Source organism: Lepidochelys kempii, chromosome 3 (assembly GCF_965140265.1).
Source record: "Lepidochelys kempii isolate rLepKem1 chromosome 3, rLepKem1.hap2, whole genome shotgun sequence".
Classification (NCBI taxonomy): Eukaryota; Metazoa; Chordata; order Testudines; family Cheloniidae; genus Lepidochelys; species Lepidochelys kempii.
Genome location: NC_133258.1, coordinates 144,807,885 through 144,823,366, shown reverse-complemented (window position 1 = coordinate 144,823,366; position 15,482 = coordinate 144,807,885). Strand labels below are relative to the sequence as shown.

The following is a 15,482-nucleotide window of genomic DNA, read 5'->3' as shown; positions in this document are numbered from 1 at the left end:
AAACATTTTCTAATGACCCTGTGAAAATTCTTCAGTTTAAACCTCATGTGTGTGACAAAAACTGTCCCTCATCGGAAGGGCTCTAGTTGACCTGTCTTGGTTCAAAATTACTTTAGAACAATGTTGGGGAAAAAGAATGTGCAAATTAAAATCTCAAGGAAATAAATCACCATAGAATAAATAATTTATAAACTAATGTCTCAAACATTTTATGGTAGTCATACATATGAACATTTTTTAAAAAGTGCATCGTTAGGTTTAAAATTTTTATTGTGCTGCCAAGAGCCAAATTACAAGAAACCGCCTTACAGTTAAAAAAAGTAAACAAGCAATCTGCTGAACTGCAGTGCACTCCGAGTGCCACATATGCGTCTATTTTATTTTTCAGAAAATTATATCTGCATTTCTCTTACAAGAGCACAACAGGAACCAAAGTAAAAGAGTGTAATGGATACAGCACATAGGATAAATCATATCTTTAAAATAATAATAATAAAATAATAATAAAAAACATTTTACACCATGTCCTATATCCTGCTAATATTTTCAGAATATGGCCTTGATTGTAAAACAAAAGCAAGCTTTTACAATTTCTGGATAAAGACTGCTTACTCTTATGCAAGGAATGGATGATTTGTCTTGACAGAATATTTGTAATAACTGGACAGAAACATCTCTGTTTCAATATATTGAGTACAAAATGCTGGGAGGACTACATTTTTTCTTACTTGTTTTTGGAAACTGAAGTAATATATAAATAGAAAAAATGATGACCCTTAATGATACACCTATTTTTTTCTTTGATGCAAACAGCTAGAACACCTTTCTGATATTCTAAAACAAAAAATTGTTAATCTTCAGATTAATAAATTAGGTCATTATAATAATAAATTAGGTTTTTTTTTCAGTTTTAAAGTTCAGCAACCTCTGACCAAGTATTTACAACAATACTTGAGAGTTCCTTTACAAAAAAATACATTTTCTTTTCACATTAAGCATACTGGGTATCTGTGTCTTTTATGACAAGCATTTGTAAAAGAAAAAAAGGCAATGCACAAATGGGTAATTAGTATAAAAGTGCCAAGACCTGTCTGGAAAGTTAACTTTGTATTACACAGTCAGAGTTATCAATGAGGCAAGCTACAACAAACTTCCAGCTTAATGTGGACAATATTCCAGTAGTTGTTTCAAACAATTGTTTGAATTAAAAAAAATCCAGGAGCTGATGGTGTTATTCTACGGAGCTGATTAGTGCTGCATGTATATTGCCATCAGTGTCTCTAGCTGATGCATTCATTAAAAGCCTTTTTAAGGCTAAGCAGGAAAAGAAAATAAGAAACACCCTGAAATGTAGCAAGTAGCAAGAGCAACGCTTACTGCTATAATCGTGCACATACCATACACACATATACGCAAACACAAGAGTGTACACACGCATACACACACACATACGTGCGCGCACGCACACACACACACGCTAAACACTTTCAAATCAAATAAAACTGTAGGTAGAATGAGATGCTCCTCTTGTCTTTCCTAAACTCACAAGCAATTAAGCACTGCTGTGGAATGCCTGTTTTATCTGTTTCTGCTCTGGGTAAAATCTATCAGATAAAAATACATTCAACAAGAAAAAAATAGAAAATTATATATATATACTGTATATATACAGATAGATACTATATATATACTGTATATATACATATACAAATATAGTGTGTTTGTGTGTATGCACACACACATTATATATATATGCACATATATACACACAGACATACAAATACTTTGTTGTTTTTAGCATAATTATATTTACATAAATATTCCTATAATGCTAACATTTAAAGAAGCATGATCTCCTTTTTCTGAGCTTCAAAAAAGGTGCTTGAATAATATACAATTAAAATTAAGTAGCTTCCTAGCATGGAAGTAGTTTCTAATCTGCATAACCAGTAAATAAAAACAACAGGAAAAACCTTAAAACAGTCTCTTTTTTACTCTTTCATTTAAGCAAGAGCTTTGTCCAACAAAAATATTTTTTTCCTACTCCTCCACTGAAACTGTATGAACCACCAGAGAATAATACAAAACAACAAAAACACAACAAACAAAAGCCCCTGGAACTGCATGGTGTTCTTGACTTTCCCTTCCTTCAATACTGCCGTCAAAAGATCCAGTGCTCATATCAGGAATTATTTAGGCCTCAGTCATTTGCTAACTCTGCCAAAATCTGGCCAATCAGCTTAGCAGAAAACAAAATTTAAACAAAAAGCAGCACAAGGTATAATTTTATACATCCTTAATAAACCCACCCTTTATATTCTGCTATAACCTTTTCCTTGCTATATCATTAACTACTGCAGCTTCTTGTCATATAGAAAAATATATGCAGCTACACCACACCTGTGACATGACAGGTTCTGTTCTAGGAATATACTTTTGTAGCAACAGCTGGGGAAAAAATCAGACCTCTTTGTTTTCTGTTTCCATGTGGGGTTAGGCTTTGCTGCAACAAATGCAGTTTCAGAGCAACAAGAAAAGCCACCATCCTGATGCTTGGCAATATTCTTTATTTGTTTTCTCCCCGAGCCAAGCTTGACCAGCTTTTCTTCTTTGAAGCTTTCTCTCATTTCACCACCCAACCCCAAATTCACCCACCCAAACAATCTCTATAGCTATGTTACAAGCAAATACATCTTAACAAGTTTTAAAACTTTGGTTCTAAGAAAACTCTTGGTCAGTTATCACAAGGAAAAGTGGGAATGCTTGTTCTGGCACATTGCAGGAGTCAGAGCCCATCCCAGTAAGGTCTTAGAGCTGTACATGAAGTCACAAATCCAATACAATCCACTAAGCAAGTGCACAATTCTAGTTTTATTTTAATAGCAGACTTATTAGTCTCTCGCTCTCCTTCTTTCTCTCTCTCTCAAATCCTTGGCAAAGGTGCAATTCTTCAAACTGTTTGATAGAAATTATCTGCCTGTAGGTTGTTCTGTTTTTGCATGCTGTAGAATCCACTGTATCTTGAATCTGGGTCAGCAATTCTTAGCATTCTCTGAGAACTGTCCACCTGGACCATGGTACCTTTCTTGCAGTCCACGTATACCAGCTGATTGTTTAAGCAAGAAGGCTGTTGGAAAAGAAAAAAAACCCATAAAAATCCAGTTGATACCTCACTGTTGTCTTCTCTCCACAATAGGTATGGGAAACATTTGTGACACACAGGTCACACAAACAAAATCATACTAAACTATTTATTTTTCTTTGTTACAAAGGTCCAACTTTTGCAGTCCTTGCTAAGTCAAGACTCCCATGGACTGAGTAAGGACTGCGATATTTGATCCACAGGTATATAATTGTGTAGAACCAGAAGCTGGCAAATGAATCCTTTTCATCTGGAAAGATTTGGTGACAACTCTGCTACCTTTACTATATATATTTTAAAGCATTTTACATTCTACATTTAATGAAAACTTTATTTATAATTTCAGGCTGGATTGTGCCTGTTAGATAAAATACAGCTTACAAATTGCTATGGAGCTATGACTCTTGGGGGAGCACTGGTATTCTGCTTCCTAGAATTCTCTGATAGGCAAAGGCAGCACATCTGCTATTCTATTACAACTCTTTACAAAGCCCAGTCTTCCTCCTACACGTCTCTTGCTCTGTGGGCCAGAGAGGGCTACCTGCCTTCTTTGGGATGCCAGGCAGGGCCGTCCGTAGGCAGATGCAGAATACGCAGCTGCGTAGGGCACCACGAAATTTGGGGCACCAAATTGCCCTAAATTTCATGGTGCCCTACGCAGGTGCATGCTTCGTATGCGGTAGCCAGCCCCATCCCCCAGCTGGCCCCCTTATGGGAGGCACCCACAGCAAGGGGCTGGGACATTCCTAGGGGCTGTGGGGCCCGGGACAACTCCCTCAGCCCCTGCCCCACCTCTTCCCACCCCCATTTTCCACATCTTCTCCCAAGCTCCCTCCCCCAGCGACAGACGCGCCTGGAGGATTAGCAGGGGGGCCTGGCGCTGGCAGCAGGGGGAGGGGAAGCAGAACAACCCAGCCCCAGCCCGCTCCACTCTGTTGGCTCCCCGCTGTGTCGGTCCACCTCCCACCGCCAGTGAGTGCAGGGATTGGGGGGGAGGGAGGGGTGGACTCCTTTCCCCAAGCCCCCTCCCCCCGAGCGACACAGCTGGGGCAGGGGGAGCGGAGTGGGCTGGGTCATTCTGCTTCCTGCTGCTGGCGCCAGGCCCCCCACTAATCCCCGGGCCACTCTGGGCCTGTGGAGCCCCCCAAAGCAGCTCCCCACAGCTCCTGCCTCCGCGGCCCCACAAGCCTTGAGTGCAGAGCAGACCCTCCGTGCGGGGTGGGGGAAGCAGGTGCTCAGGCTGCATAGGGCACCATAATTGGTAGGGACAGGGCTGATGTTAGGCACTGCCAATGGATTAAGGATGGCACAGACTCTGTGCTCACTTGAAATTTGCAAAACTATACACTAATTTTGGGTTCCTCAGTGATCGGGTGCCTAATTTGAGACAGTTAGTACTTGATTCTTCAAAGGTGCGGAGAACCCACAGTTTCAATGACTTCATCTGGATTTGAGAGAGACAAGGTGGGTGAGACAAGGTAATATCTTTTATTGGATCAACTTCTGTTGGTAAGAGAGATCAGCTTTTGAGCCACACAGAGTTCTTCTTCAGGTCTGGAAGAGGAATTCCCAGCTTCTCAGCAAAATTCAAGGTGGAACAGATTGTTTAGCATAAGTAGTTAGCACTTACTGTAAGGACCCATTCAAGGCAGAGTGGTCCATTTACGCCTCTGTAGTCATAGTGGAAAAAGAGGGGGTTAGTGGTTTACAGATTGTTGTAATAAGCCATGTATCCAGTGTTTCTGTTCCTTCCATGATTTTTGGTATCTAGCAGAGTACACTACACTATAACTGCACTGCATTCATCTGGATTTGTTAGTGCTCAGCACTCCTGAAAGTTAAGCCACGTTCATCTCAAGTTGGGCATCCAAAAATACGGAACATACAATCAGCGAGTGCCTCTGAAAAATTTAAAATGACTTGTCCAATACCATATAGTAAGTCTGTGACCAAGCCAGGGATAGAATTAATCTCTCCTGGGTCCCCTCCAATGCCTTAATCATAAGACCACCCTTTCTGTACCTGAGAAGTTCCTCCTCTCATTTATTATACAACTTTTAGCTTCTGCACTGAATGAATCAGGGGTCCTACAGACAAGTGCCTCGTTCATTACACATCCTGCCTCACTGTTTAACCTGTGCATTGAATGAGGCAGGAGTTCTGTGGGAAAAATAATATATAATCATGTAATTAGACTAACATAATGCACATGTGCAAGGGGGATAGAGTTAAGGGTGCACAGTCTCTCTCTCTGAGGATCCAAATCATAAAGGGATTTATTGATCAAAGATTTGTCTTCAGTAATCCGGGCCTACTCATATCAAATCATCTTTTCTTTTCCAGATGTACCTCAAATAGTCCTTAAATTATTTTTAAAAATCTTTCCTAATTTCTGCCCTGTTCCTGCAAAAGGATCTGCTTGAACTGACACTTTTATGTCTGTGCTGAGTCCCATTAACTTTAGCACGACTCAGTGTTGGTCTGAAGGTCCAGTCCACAGATCATTTTGTAGGATCAGTACCATAAACATTCCACTTCTCTATAAAGCCTCTTTTTACAACCTTTATTTTCTATATTGGAATGACAGTAAACTCACTCTTGTCCTATCACACTTCGTATTGTACTTCTTTGGCATTAAAAAGTCTTAAAAATAATGGCTCACCTACCTGATTCCCTACTCTTATATTATACAGGAGGCTGTAACTCATCACTACCTGGTGCTTTGTCTTTAATAAGATAAAATGCTTGGTGGATAAATGAAATGTAGTGGTCATAGTGCTTCTTGGCTTTAGTAAGGTCTTTGATACAGTTCCGCATGACTTTCTCATAAATTAGATAAGAGAATCCTGGATTAGATGAAACTACTTAACTCATGATGTGTGGTAGAGTGAAGTGTAAGTACACAATAAACGTTTGCCAAGTCAGATAAATGTTGAAGAGACGCTACAACATTTCCCAGATCTGAAAGCTATTTACAGTGGGTCTAATACTCTTAACCACACATAATTGCTGTTACTCATGAAAAATATTAGAAAAAGATGTTTACTAGTGATGATATAAGAAACGATTGCGTTTGAATCTGTGCTTAGACCACTACCAAATAAGTCTACAAATAGGTTGTCACAGAAAATCAATTTGATATTTTAATGTATAAAGACAGATTTATATTATTTGGCACTGATTTATACTAGTAATACCATGTCATTAACCTCCCTGTCAAGATAGATAGTTGCCTCTTCTTTCAATATGTAGGAATAAAATTGTTGGTAAGATTAATTTGTACAGTTCCCATTTCATGTATTAAAGAGCAAAAACATTCCCAAATATTTAGATCTTTGGGGTTTTGGAATGACTTCACATAATTTGCCTTATATTAATCAATTTTGTTTTTCAAATTTGAGGTAATATAAGCCTTTTTGGTTACAGTTAAATATGTCCAATTATTCTTTTGGATCATTACAGTTAGCATCAGGGCTTCTGTTCTTGTGGTGTGAACTGTATCCTAATATTAAGCAGTAATGTTTTATTTTTTGAAGTTACTCTACTATAGATTTCAGAGTAACAGCCGTGTTAGTCTGTATTCGCAAAAAGAAAAGGAGTACTTGTGGCACCTTAATGGCCCAACTTGATTATCATGCACATTGTGTAAAGAGTTGTCACTTTGGATGGGCTATCACCAGCAGGAGAGTGAATTTGTGTGGGGGGGTGGACGGTGAGAAAACCTGGATTTGTGCTGGAAATGGCCCAACCTGATGATCACTTTAGATAAGTTATTACCAGCAGGACAGTGGGCTGGGAGGAGGTATTGTTTCATATTCTCTGTGTATATATAAAGTCTGCTGCAGTTTCCACGGAATGCATCCAATGAAGTGAGCTGTAGCTCACGAAAGCTCATGCTCAAATAAATTGGTTAGTCTCTAAGGTGCCACAAGTACTCCTTTTCTTTCTACTATAGATTTGTTTGCTTTGGATATAAAGTAAAATGTCATCACTTGTGTAGGATGAAATCTTATGGCTGACATTTCCTTCTGTTTTTGTTTTCTCTCGTACAAGCTGCCAGTAGTTCAAATGAGAGGCTTGTGGTTTCTAGCTGAAAACATTCCATGTTTGGGGAAAAACCCATCATGTTTATTGGATTTTGCAGTGATTCAGGGCTATGTGGCTGAAGTGACTAATGCATTAATGGCGAGACTTCAAAAAGAATAACAGATCAAAGGCTTGTGTCAGTCTCAGCGATCTGGTTTGTTACTATTATAAAGGGCTTCCTAATTGAGTTATCTCTAAGTATGATTTCTAATGTAGTTATACTGTGAGAATTATTCATTTGCTTTTCTTAAGAATGAGAAGCCACATGCTCAATGTGTCCATGAAGCTAGGAAAATCCTGTCCCACAACAGAATTGTAATGGGCACTGACCTATTGGAATACTAATGACCCAAAGAGACCTGGCTGCTCCAAACTGTCTATAAAGAAAGTTATTATAAGGAATAGGAGAAATTTCAAGCACACAAATGACTGTAACCTTTCTAGACCAGAGACCTTATTTTCATTCTTGTATTATTTGCATTATATATAGAAACAATATAAATAAATTAAGAAATGATAATTAAGAATGATTATATAAGAGGAGAAAAGTGGATGGCAAACAATAGTGGGATTTAAGCACTGTTCTTGATACACTCCCTAAAGAACACACAGAGGAGTAAGGGTGGCAGGAAGGCTAATGAATATGTACAGTTGGACCCTGAGACATTTCCCAGTTGTTAAAACTTACTAGGAAGTATTCCCCACCCAGCAGACAGAGGTACAAAAGAATCAGGGGTATCTGGAGGAAGTAACTGTCAAACAAAAAAAGAAAAGGTGAAGTATTAAATAAAATTTGACTGTTTGCATATTCACAAGTCTTCAAAGAGAACTAGCCTATAACTGTGAGGAAAAACTGCACGCATCTAAGTCAATGTGTTACACTATGTTGGTGCTAGAGATTGAAACAAAGATGCTTCTGAAACAAGACTGGATAAGGTAATAGATTTTCCTAAATTTAGTCGCAATACCAAAAACAAGGTTTCTGGTAAATTTCAACTACTTAGCAAATCTAGGGCCTGATCCAGCAAACCCTTATTCACTTGTTCATACAAATAAACCTAGATATAGCCCTTTCAACTTAAATGCCAGATTCTGGGACTTATGCTATACTGAGTAGCCCCTTACTTCAAGAGTCATCCCACTCAAGTCACTAGGACCACTTGCAGAGTAAGGTTCTACTCATTGTGAGGAAAGGGTCAGAATACGTCCCTAAACAACTTTGATTTTTCTTCTGTCAAAACAATCCAAAAAGTAACATTTTACAACATTTAGGGGACATCTCATGTGATATGACAGCAGAAAATTAGTAAAGATCTGCTATTGTCCCACTTATCTGCTTTTATGGTAAATTAAGAGAAGGTATAGTGCAGCTGTTCCTACCCAAATTTCTCTGTGGGGGCAAACCAATCCTTTTTTACAGGGATTTGGGCACTGGTTGTATGTTCTCTTCCTTAATCTGTTGCTACTTCCGGCTGTGTGGTATGTACTCTTCCGCTAGGTGGTGCTACACTGTGTTTATACAAACTGCTTTGTAGCATGACTGTAAGAGAGGAGGAACATGCAGGTGCTGAGAGGGACACAGTGGTGGGACTACTGAGGAGCAAGAGGAGGGCCTGGTGGGAGTAACAAGAACAAACAACAAAAAGTAACAAGAAAAATTACTAGAAAAGAAAAAAAGTGTAAAAAGCACAGCAAGACGGAATACGTGAGATGTGACAAGCAGGTTGAGGGCATGGTGTGATAGGTCCTAGACACCCCAGGGACCAATCCATGGGAGGAGTTGGTCCCAGACAAAAAAGGTTGGGAATTACTGGGCCCAGCAACATGTGTCTTCTCAAATATCAATTTATACGAATGATAAACTAAATAGAAATGGATAATTAGTTCCTGTAATGACTATGGTAAATGTGAATGATGAAGACTGACAAAAAAGGTACTTTCAGGGATTGTTCTGACTGTGATTTCAATCAGCGAGTAAAAGTCTGTTCCTCTTACCTGGGTGCTGGTGAGATAACAAGCAGAAGTACTATTCAGGCTTTTATTATTATGGAAGCACTGGACGTAGTTCCACAATTTTGTACTTAAAGCAGAGACTCAATCACTTGTATAGGAAGAACACAGCGTAACCTCTCCAAAATTATAGACTTATTTTTTGGGCAGAAAATGAATTTTCTGAGAATTTACAAATAAATCCATTTATGAATTAAAATTAATTTTTAAAAGGGCCACTTAAGAAATTTAGCACCTTTTAAAATCTGAAATGATCTTAATGGAATAACGCAGACTCTTCAAACTTGTGATATAATGAAAAGTCTCTGAAAGTTTGTGCATTGGCTAAATTTGATGTTTTAAACAGTTTAGTGGCCATTTTTTGGCATTATCCTTCTCAACTGAAAGTTGATTCTTCAGCAGTGATTGAAGAATAATATTCTTCTGCAGAAAGTTTCACCAGGAATTGCCCCTTTTCAAAATGTCTGTCATCTACTATTGTTCTCAATGGGAGTGAGAAAACAGGCTGTCCTCAGTCAAGATGATGTTTTTGGTTTTGCTCCCAGTGAGAACGATGAGAGAGTTTTCAGAGTAGCAGCCGTGTTAGTCTGTATTCGCAAAAAGAAAAGGAGTACTTGTGGCACGTTAGAGACTAACCAATTTATTTGAGCATAAGCTTTCGTGAGAGAGTGTGGCCATTTCGGAAGAAGGGGCTGTGATGCTGATAGACCAGTTTAGATTAGAGCAGTAGGCCAGTTCACTTTTGTATGAATATCAAAGAAGTATTAGTATGCATTCAGACTAATTCACTCATATGCTACTAGATATAAAAAGAGATGCTAATGTTAGTGTATTCACTTATCTGTAACCAATTGTCTGTTATTAAATTATATTTGCATTGCATATACCCCTGTAATTACGTTTACATTATGTATACCTTGGTAATTAAATAACCCTACATCAAAGGTGTAGTAAGAATGTACTTGATATATAAACTTCATGGAACCTAATGAAGGATTGTTATTTGCTATTACATTGCCTTTTATATTGTGTAGATCTCTGAGACTAAATTAATCAAATATGAATGGAATCTTGGAAATGTTCATTTCAAAGCAAGAGATGGTGGAGGAGTAAAGACACTTTTCACATTGCTTTGTGTGTGGAAAAGCTATAAATATGATTCAAAAAAGGATCTAGCATCTCTGAACTATTTGAACATTCATAGGGAAGCATTCCAGATGCAAGACAGATCTCCAAAGTTATTTTGGGTAACCCTGAGAGATTTATGGAAAACTAGCAGATTACAACATCTCTGCTATCATTTTGGATTTACAAACTTAGACTCACCTGTTAATGTATTTTACCTGCTTTAACCTCTCAATAACTCACTTCTTTTTCTTAGCTAATAAACCTTTAGTTAGTTTATGAGAACAATTGGCTGCCAGAGTTCTCTTTGGTGTGAGACAGAGTATCCATTGACTGGGGTAAGTGAGTGACCCTTTGGGGTTGGCAGTAATTTGATGTGGTCTGATTTTTGGTTTTAATAACCTTTTATCACTACGTTCAGTTTGCCTGTGTGGCAAGACAGGCTGGAGGGTCTCTGGGGACTGTCTGTGATACATGGTAATACCGGTATAGTGATCCAGGAGTGCACATTTGTTATTGGCTTCATGAATCATAGAATACCAGGGTTGGAAGGGACCCCAGAAGGTCATCTAGTCCAACCCCCTGCTCAAAGCAGGACCAATTCCCAGTTAAATCATCCCAGCCAGGGCTTTGTCAAGCCTGACCTTAAAAACCTCTAAGGAAGGAGATTCTACCACCTCCCTAGGTAACGCATTCCAGTGTTTCACCACCCTCTTAGTGAAAAAGTTTTTCCTAATATCCAATCTAAACCTCCCCCACTGCAACTTGAAATCTAATTATAGACTATACCACTAGTTTGGGGTGTCTGCCTGTGTTTTCTGACAGTCTCACTTGAGATTGGCTTGGTTTTACCTCCCGAAAATACAGTAGTATATGGAGTAGGTAACTGGTGATATTAATTTGACATTGCATAACTGTTCTGAATTAGTGCAATCGGTTTGAGACATGGAAAAAAATAATTTAAATGAGTTGACATTAAGTGGACTCAACTGTATCCTACAATACATTTCAGGAGACTCCCCTACTTTCCAGAAAAGCAGAAATCTAGATATAGAAGTTTTAACACTATACCTTTGTTGGGGCTCTGTAGCAGGACACTGGTATCCACTGCTTTTTCTGATTGACAAGCAGAAGGGCTATTATAAGAACCAGGGCTGTCATGATGGGAACTGTCACCCAGGCAACAGAGTTGAGAGATGTATCTTCACTGGAGTGCAGTCCAATGCCTTCTCTGAAATCTCCCTGAAGATGACTCATGTCTGAAAGAGTGAACATTTGTTAGTAGTAAAAAAAAAATGTAAGTGCTCCTTTTCTGTCTTGACCATAAACAAGAATAGAATTATGGAAGTACCAGAATCAGTACCGTGGCCTTGTATTTATTTTTTTTGGTTAACCGTATCCTGAATTTTTACCCTGTTGATACTTAGGGAGAGGGTCACACTTGTGTGTGTTCTCATTTGTTATTAGCCACAGTTTTTGAGGCTGGAATAATGATTTCTGCATATTTTCAAGTAACTATTCCATATGAAAAAAGAAAAGGAGTACTTGTGGCACCTTAGAGACTAACCAATTTATTTGAGCATGAGCTTTCGTGAGCTACAGCTCACTTGTAGCTCACGAAAGCTCATGCTCAAATAAATTGGTTAGTCTCTAAGGTGCCACAAGTACTCCTTTTCTTTTTGCGAATACAGACTAACACGGCTGTTACTCTGAAACCTATTCCATATGTAGTGGATTTTTAATCTTTTGGTGGTCCTATTAATACTATGTCGTTCTACCAGGTGTTATTATAAAGCTATCATTTTTCTATGATCACGTTTATTTGTAGTAGCTCTTTCAGTGTCTTGATTTCTCCTTTCAATGTGGTGGATGTTCTCCAAAAGCTGATTATTTTCTCTGCTTCTCCTACATGAGATTCCAGCTTAATTACCTATTTTTTATCGTATTGTAAAACTACCTCACAGTAGTGCTGCAAGTATAAACACATTAAAGATTGCGAGGTGCTCTGGTTTTACAGTAATATGGAACATACATGTACATAAGACACTGATATGTATTTCTTCTAATATTGTATCTTCTTTCATTTCCTTTTTATATCTTTGAGGACCTGAGTTACAGTAATGCCAGCACTTGTTCCTTGCATCACTTCAGTATCTTCAGACACTGCATCTATGTCTTTTGTGGCCATTTTCCTCCAATTTTCCTACTGTACTTTTAAGGCAAAAAATTAATTTATGCTGTTTTTTCCTTAAATGATTTTTGCTCCTTGACATCCCTTTCCTCTGGGTTGATTAAAATCTTGGTACCTTCACAGACTCTGGGATGTTTATTTAGCAGGATTTTTACTGAAGCAGCCTTGAGGCTCACCTCAGGTGCATTCTTTCAAATCTGGGCACATACTGGAAAAAATGGTTACTTTTCTTACAGTAACTGTGATTCTTCAAGATGGTCTGTGCATGTGGATTCCACTCATGACATGCTGGTGCCCCTGTGCAGGAGATCAGACATTTTTTCTCTAGCAGTGTCCTGTAGGGGGTCGCACATGCATATTCCTCATGCTCTCGTGCTCCTCCTCCCAAGAACAGAACGACCCCAAATACCAACCCATTTTTTATTGCTCTGAGTGTTGTTAATAAATTTTCAATTTGCAGGGATGGAGGGTAGGTTGTGGGATCCACATATACAGACCATCTAGAAGAACCACAGTTACTATAAAGGCGAGTAACCATTGTTTCTTCTTCTTCTTCAAGATCCTGTACATGTGGATCCCACTAATGGTGTCTAGCAAGCAGTTCAACACCTTGGGGTGGGAGCGAGGAATTTACTGGAACAAAGACTGTAGAACTGCTCTTCCAATCCGAGTGTCCACTCTTGATGATGCCTGTAATGAGTAGTGTCTAGTAAGCATATGAACTGAAGACCATGTAGCTGCTGTACATATTTCTATGAGAGGGAACATGTCATTCATGAAGTCAGTGCTCTCGCAGAATGAGCTGAAATGTTTGAAGGAGGATTCAGTTTATTAGTCTCATAAGCTGCTCTCATAGAGCTCACACAATCCAGTTAGACTCTGGAAGATGCAGATTTGCCCTTAGCTCTGCCACTATATTCTATAAACAATCTAAGAACTGACCTAAAAAGTCTCATTCTGTTCAAGGAGTATAAAAGGGCTCTTTTAACATCTAAGGTATTAAGCTTTATTTCTGCTGAAATTTACGGGGTCTAGGGGAGAAAACTGGTAGGTGAATATGCTGGTTATTATGAAAAGGCCAAACCATCTTTGGAATGAATTTAGGACATGGTCTGAATGAGACTATCAGCATGAGAAACAGCGTATGGAGAGTTCTACATTGGATTTCAGTAACTCTATGAGCAGAAGTAATATCTAATAAAGTGGTAACTCCAAGTAGACAGCATTTCAGAAATCCAATCTGGAGATAAGAAGGCATGGTTAATTATTGCTATCTGAATATGGAAAAGCAGCTCACAATCCCACAGTATCCCCAAGTATCAAAAGGGAGACAAAGTCTCTCAGATGAGGGAGCAAATAAATTTTGCCTTTGCTATTTCCTTTTGCTATTTTCCCCAGCCTACCAGTGTTCCCTCTACATTATTGGTGTTGTATTTCAGCATGCTAGCTCTCATCCAGGCCTAACCATAGTGAAGACACTGGGGAAGCTGACCAGCTCTACCATTTAGGTATGATGAAAAGACATATAGAGATGAGTGTCATCTGCAAACAAGATCCTGTCTTTCAGGATTCTTTACAATTATTTTTAATGGCTTCAGATACATATCGAACAGATGGGGTGACAACACTTGTGTATGACCCTAGGCAAGAGAACTTTTAGGGCTGATGAACAACAGCTCTTGATCCTCTCAAACAGAAAAGAGTGAAGTCACTCAAGAGCAACTCCTGAGCTTGCCAGATCCACACATGAGTAACAATAGCTCAGAGTCAACAACAATCGAAGACAGAGCTGATATGTCTGAAAGAATTAGTATGGACATCTTTATTGCAAAAGGTAGATGACTGACCAATGCAAACACCGCAGCCTCGATACTATACACAAGTCTAAAATGATGCTGACATTTTCAAGAAAATCTGAGGGCTCCAGATATCACCAGAGTTGCTCTGCTACTACTAAAACAAAACAAACAAACAAAACCAAAAACCCCTAGAAAGTGAGATAATTGGAGAGATTCTAAGCTCAACAGATGCTTCTTTAAGGTATACTGATATCATATTCTCCTGAAAATAAATATTGATGATCTCCTCTGACAACAAATCCAGTGTCTCCCTGCTGAACTTCCCCAGCCAAAGATGATATGGGTCTAAAATGACTTTTTATCATGGTACAAACAAGGACACTCTTGTGGCAACATTTTGCATGAGTATTTCATGACCCTAAAGAGAAAGTACACCTTAAAAAAAAGTGTGCAGATGTTGCTATTGCCAGTTTCTGACTGAACAGCAACATGTGTAGATTTCTTAGAGTGGAGGTTTATTCCAGTGATTTAGGGTTCAGAATTCTGTTTATCATAAAGCACCAAAACAACCTGAGCAAAAGAACAGCTTTAATAGTGTCTACACTCATTTGACTTTTCATTCCAAACACTGTTCATCACACTAGACACTTGTTCCATTGGATTATCTGCCTCTGTTGTAGCAGCGTAGTGCCAGGGGGAGACAAATGCCAACAGTCTAATGGAACAAGTGTCTTGTGTACGCTGCTGAACACATACTCTTCAGCATTCAATGCAGCAAATGCTATGTACACATCACATGGCTTCCTGTAAAGCTAAACAACTCACTTAAATTACATTGGTAATTTAACCTCTCTATCATAACATCCATCAAGTACTGATCATTAAAACCACATATTTAAAAATAAAAAAATCTCCCACCATAATGGGGGAAGGAGAGAGATACAGTAGAGAGATCTGTTCATATTAATACATTTGTAAGGTGCTGGCACTATGATGATGGTTGCAAGAACCTAGACAACCCCTATTTTCAGTTATTAAGGTCCCAGTTGTGTCACACTTCCCAAGAGGATACTGCCACTGAATTTATTAATTACTAATCTTATGAGTAAATCCTCCTTAATGTGAACAA

At 38.7% G+C, this 15,482-nt stretch overlaps 1 protein-coding gene across 6 annotated transcripts in view; it reads right to left on the bottom strand.

The window, feature by feature from the left end:
- Window positions 1–337: 337 nt before the first annotated feature.
- The window catches only part of CRIM1 (cysteine rich transmembrane BMP regulator 1), a 300,103-nt gene continuing 284,958 nt past the window's right edge, over window positions 338–15,482 (bottom strand). For all 6 annotated transcript variants that reach the window (XM_073338355.1, XM_073338356.1, XM_073338359.1 and 3 more), the window contains 2 exons: window positions 11,435–11,622; window positions 338–3,127 (listed from right to left, as the gene is read on the bottom strand). In XM_073338355.1, coding sequence (XP_073194456.1) covers window positions 2,951–3,127; window positions 11,435–11,622 — 365 coding nt within the window. In that variant the 3' untranslated portion in view covers window positions 338–2,950. The remainder of the gene's footprint in view (window positions 3,128–11,434; window positions 11,623–15,482) is intronic.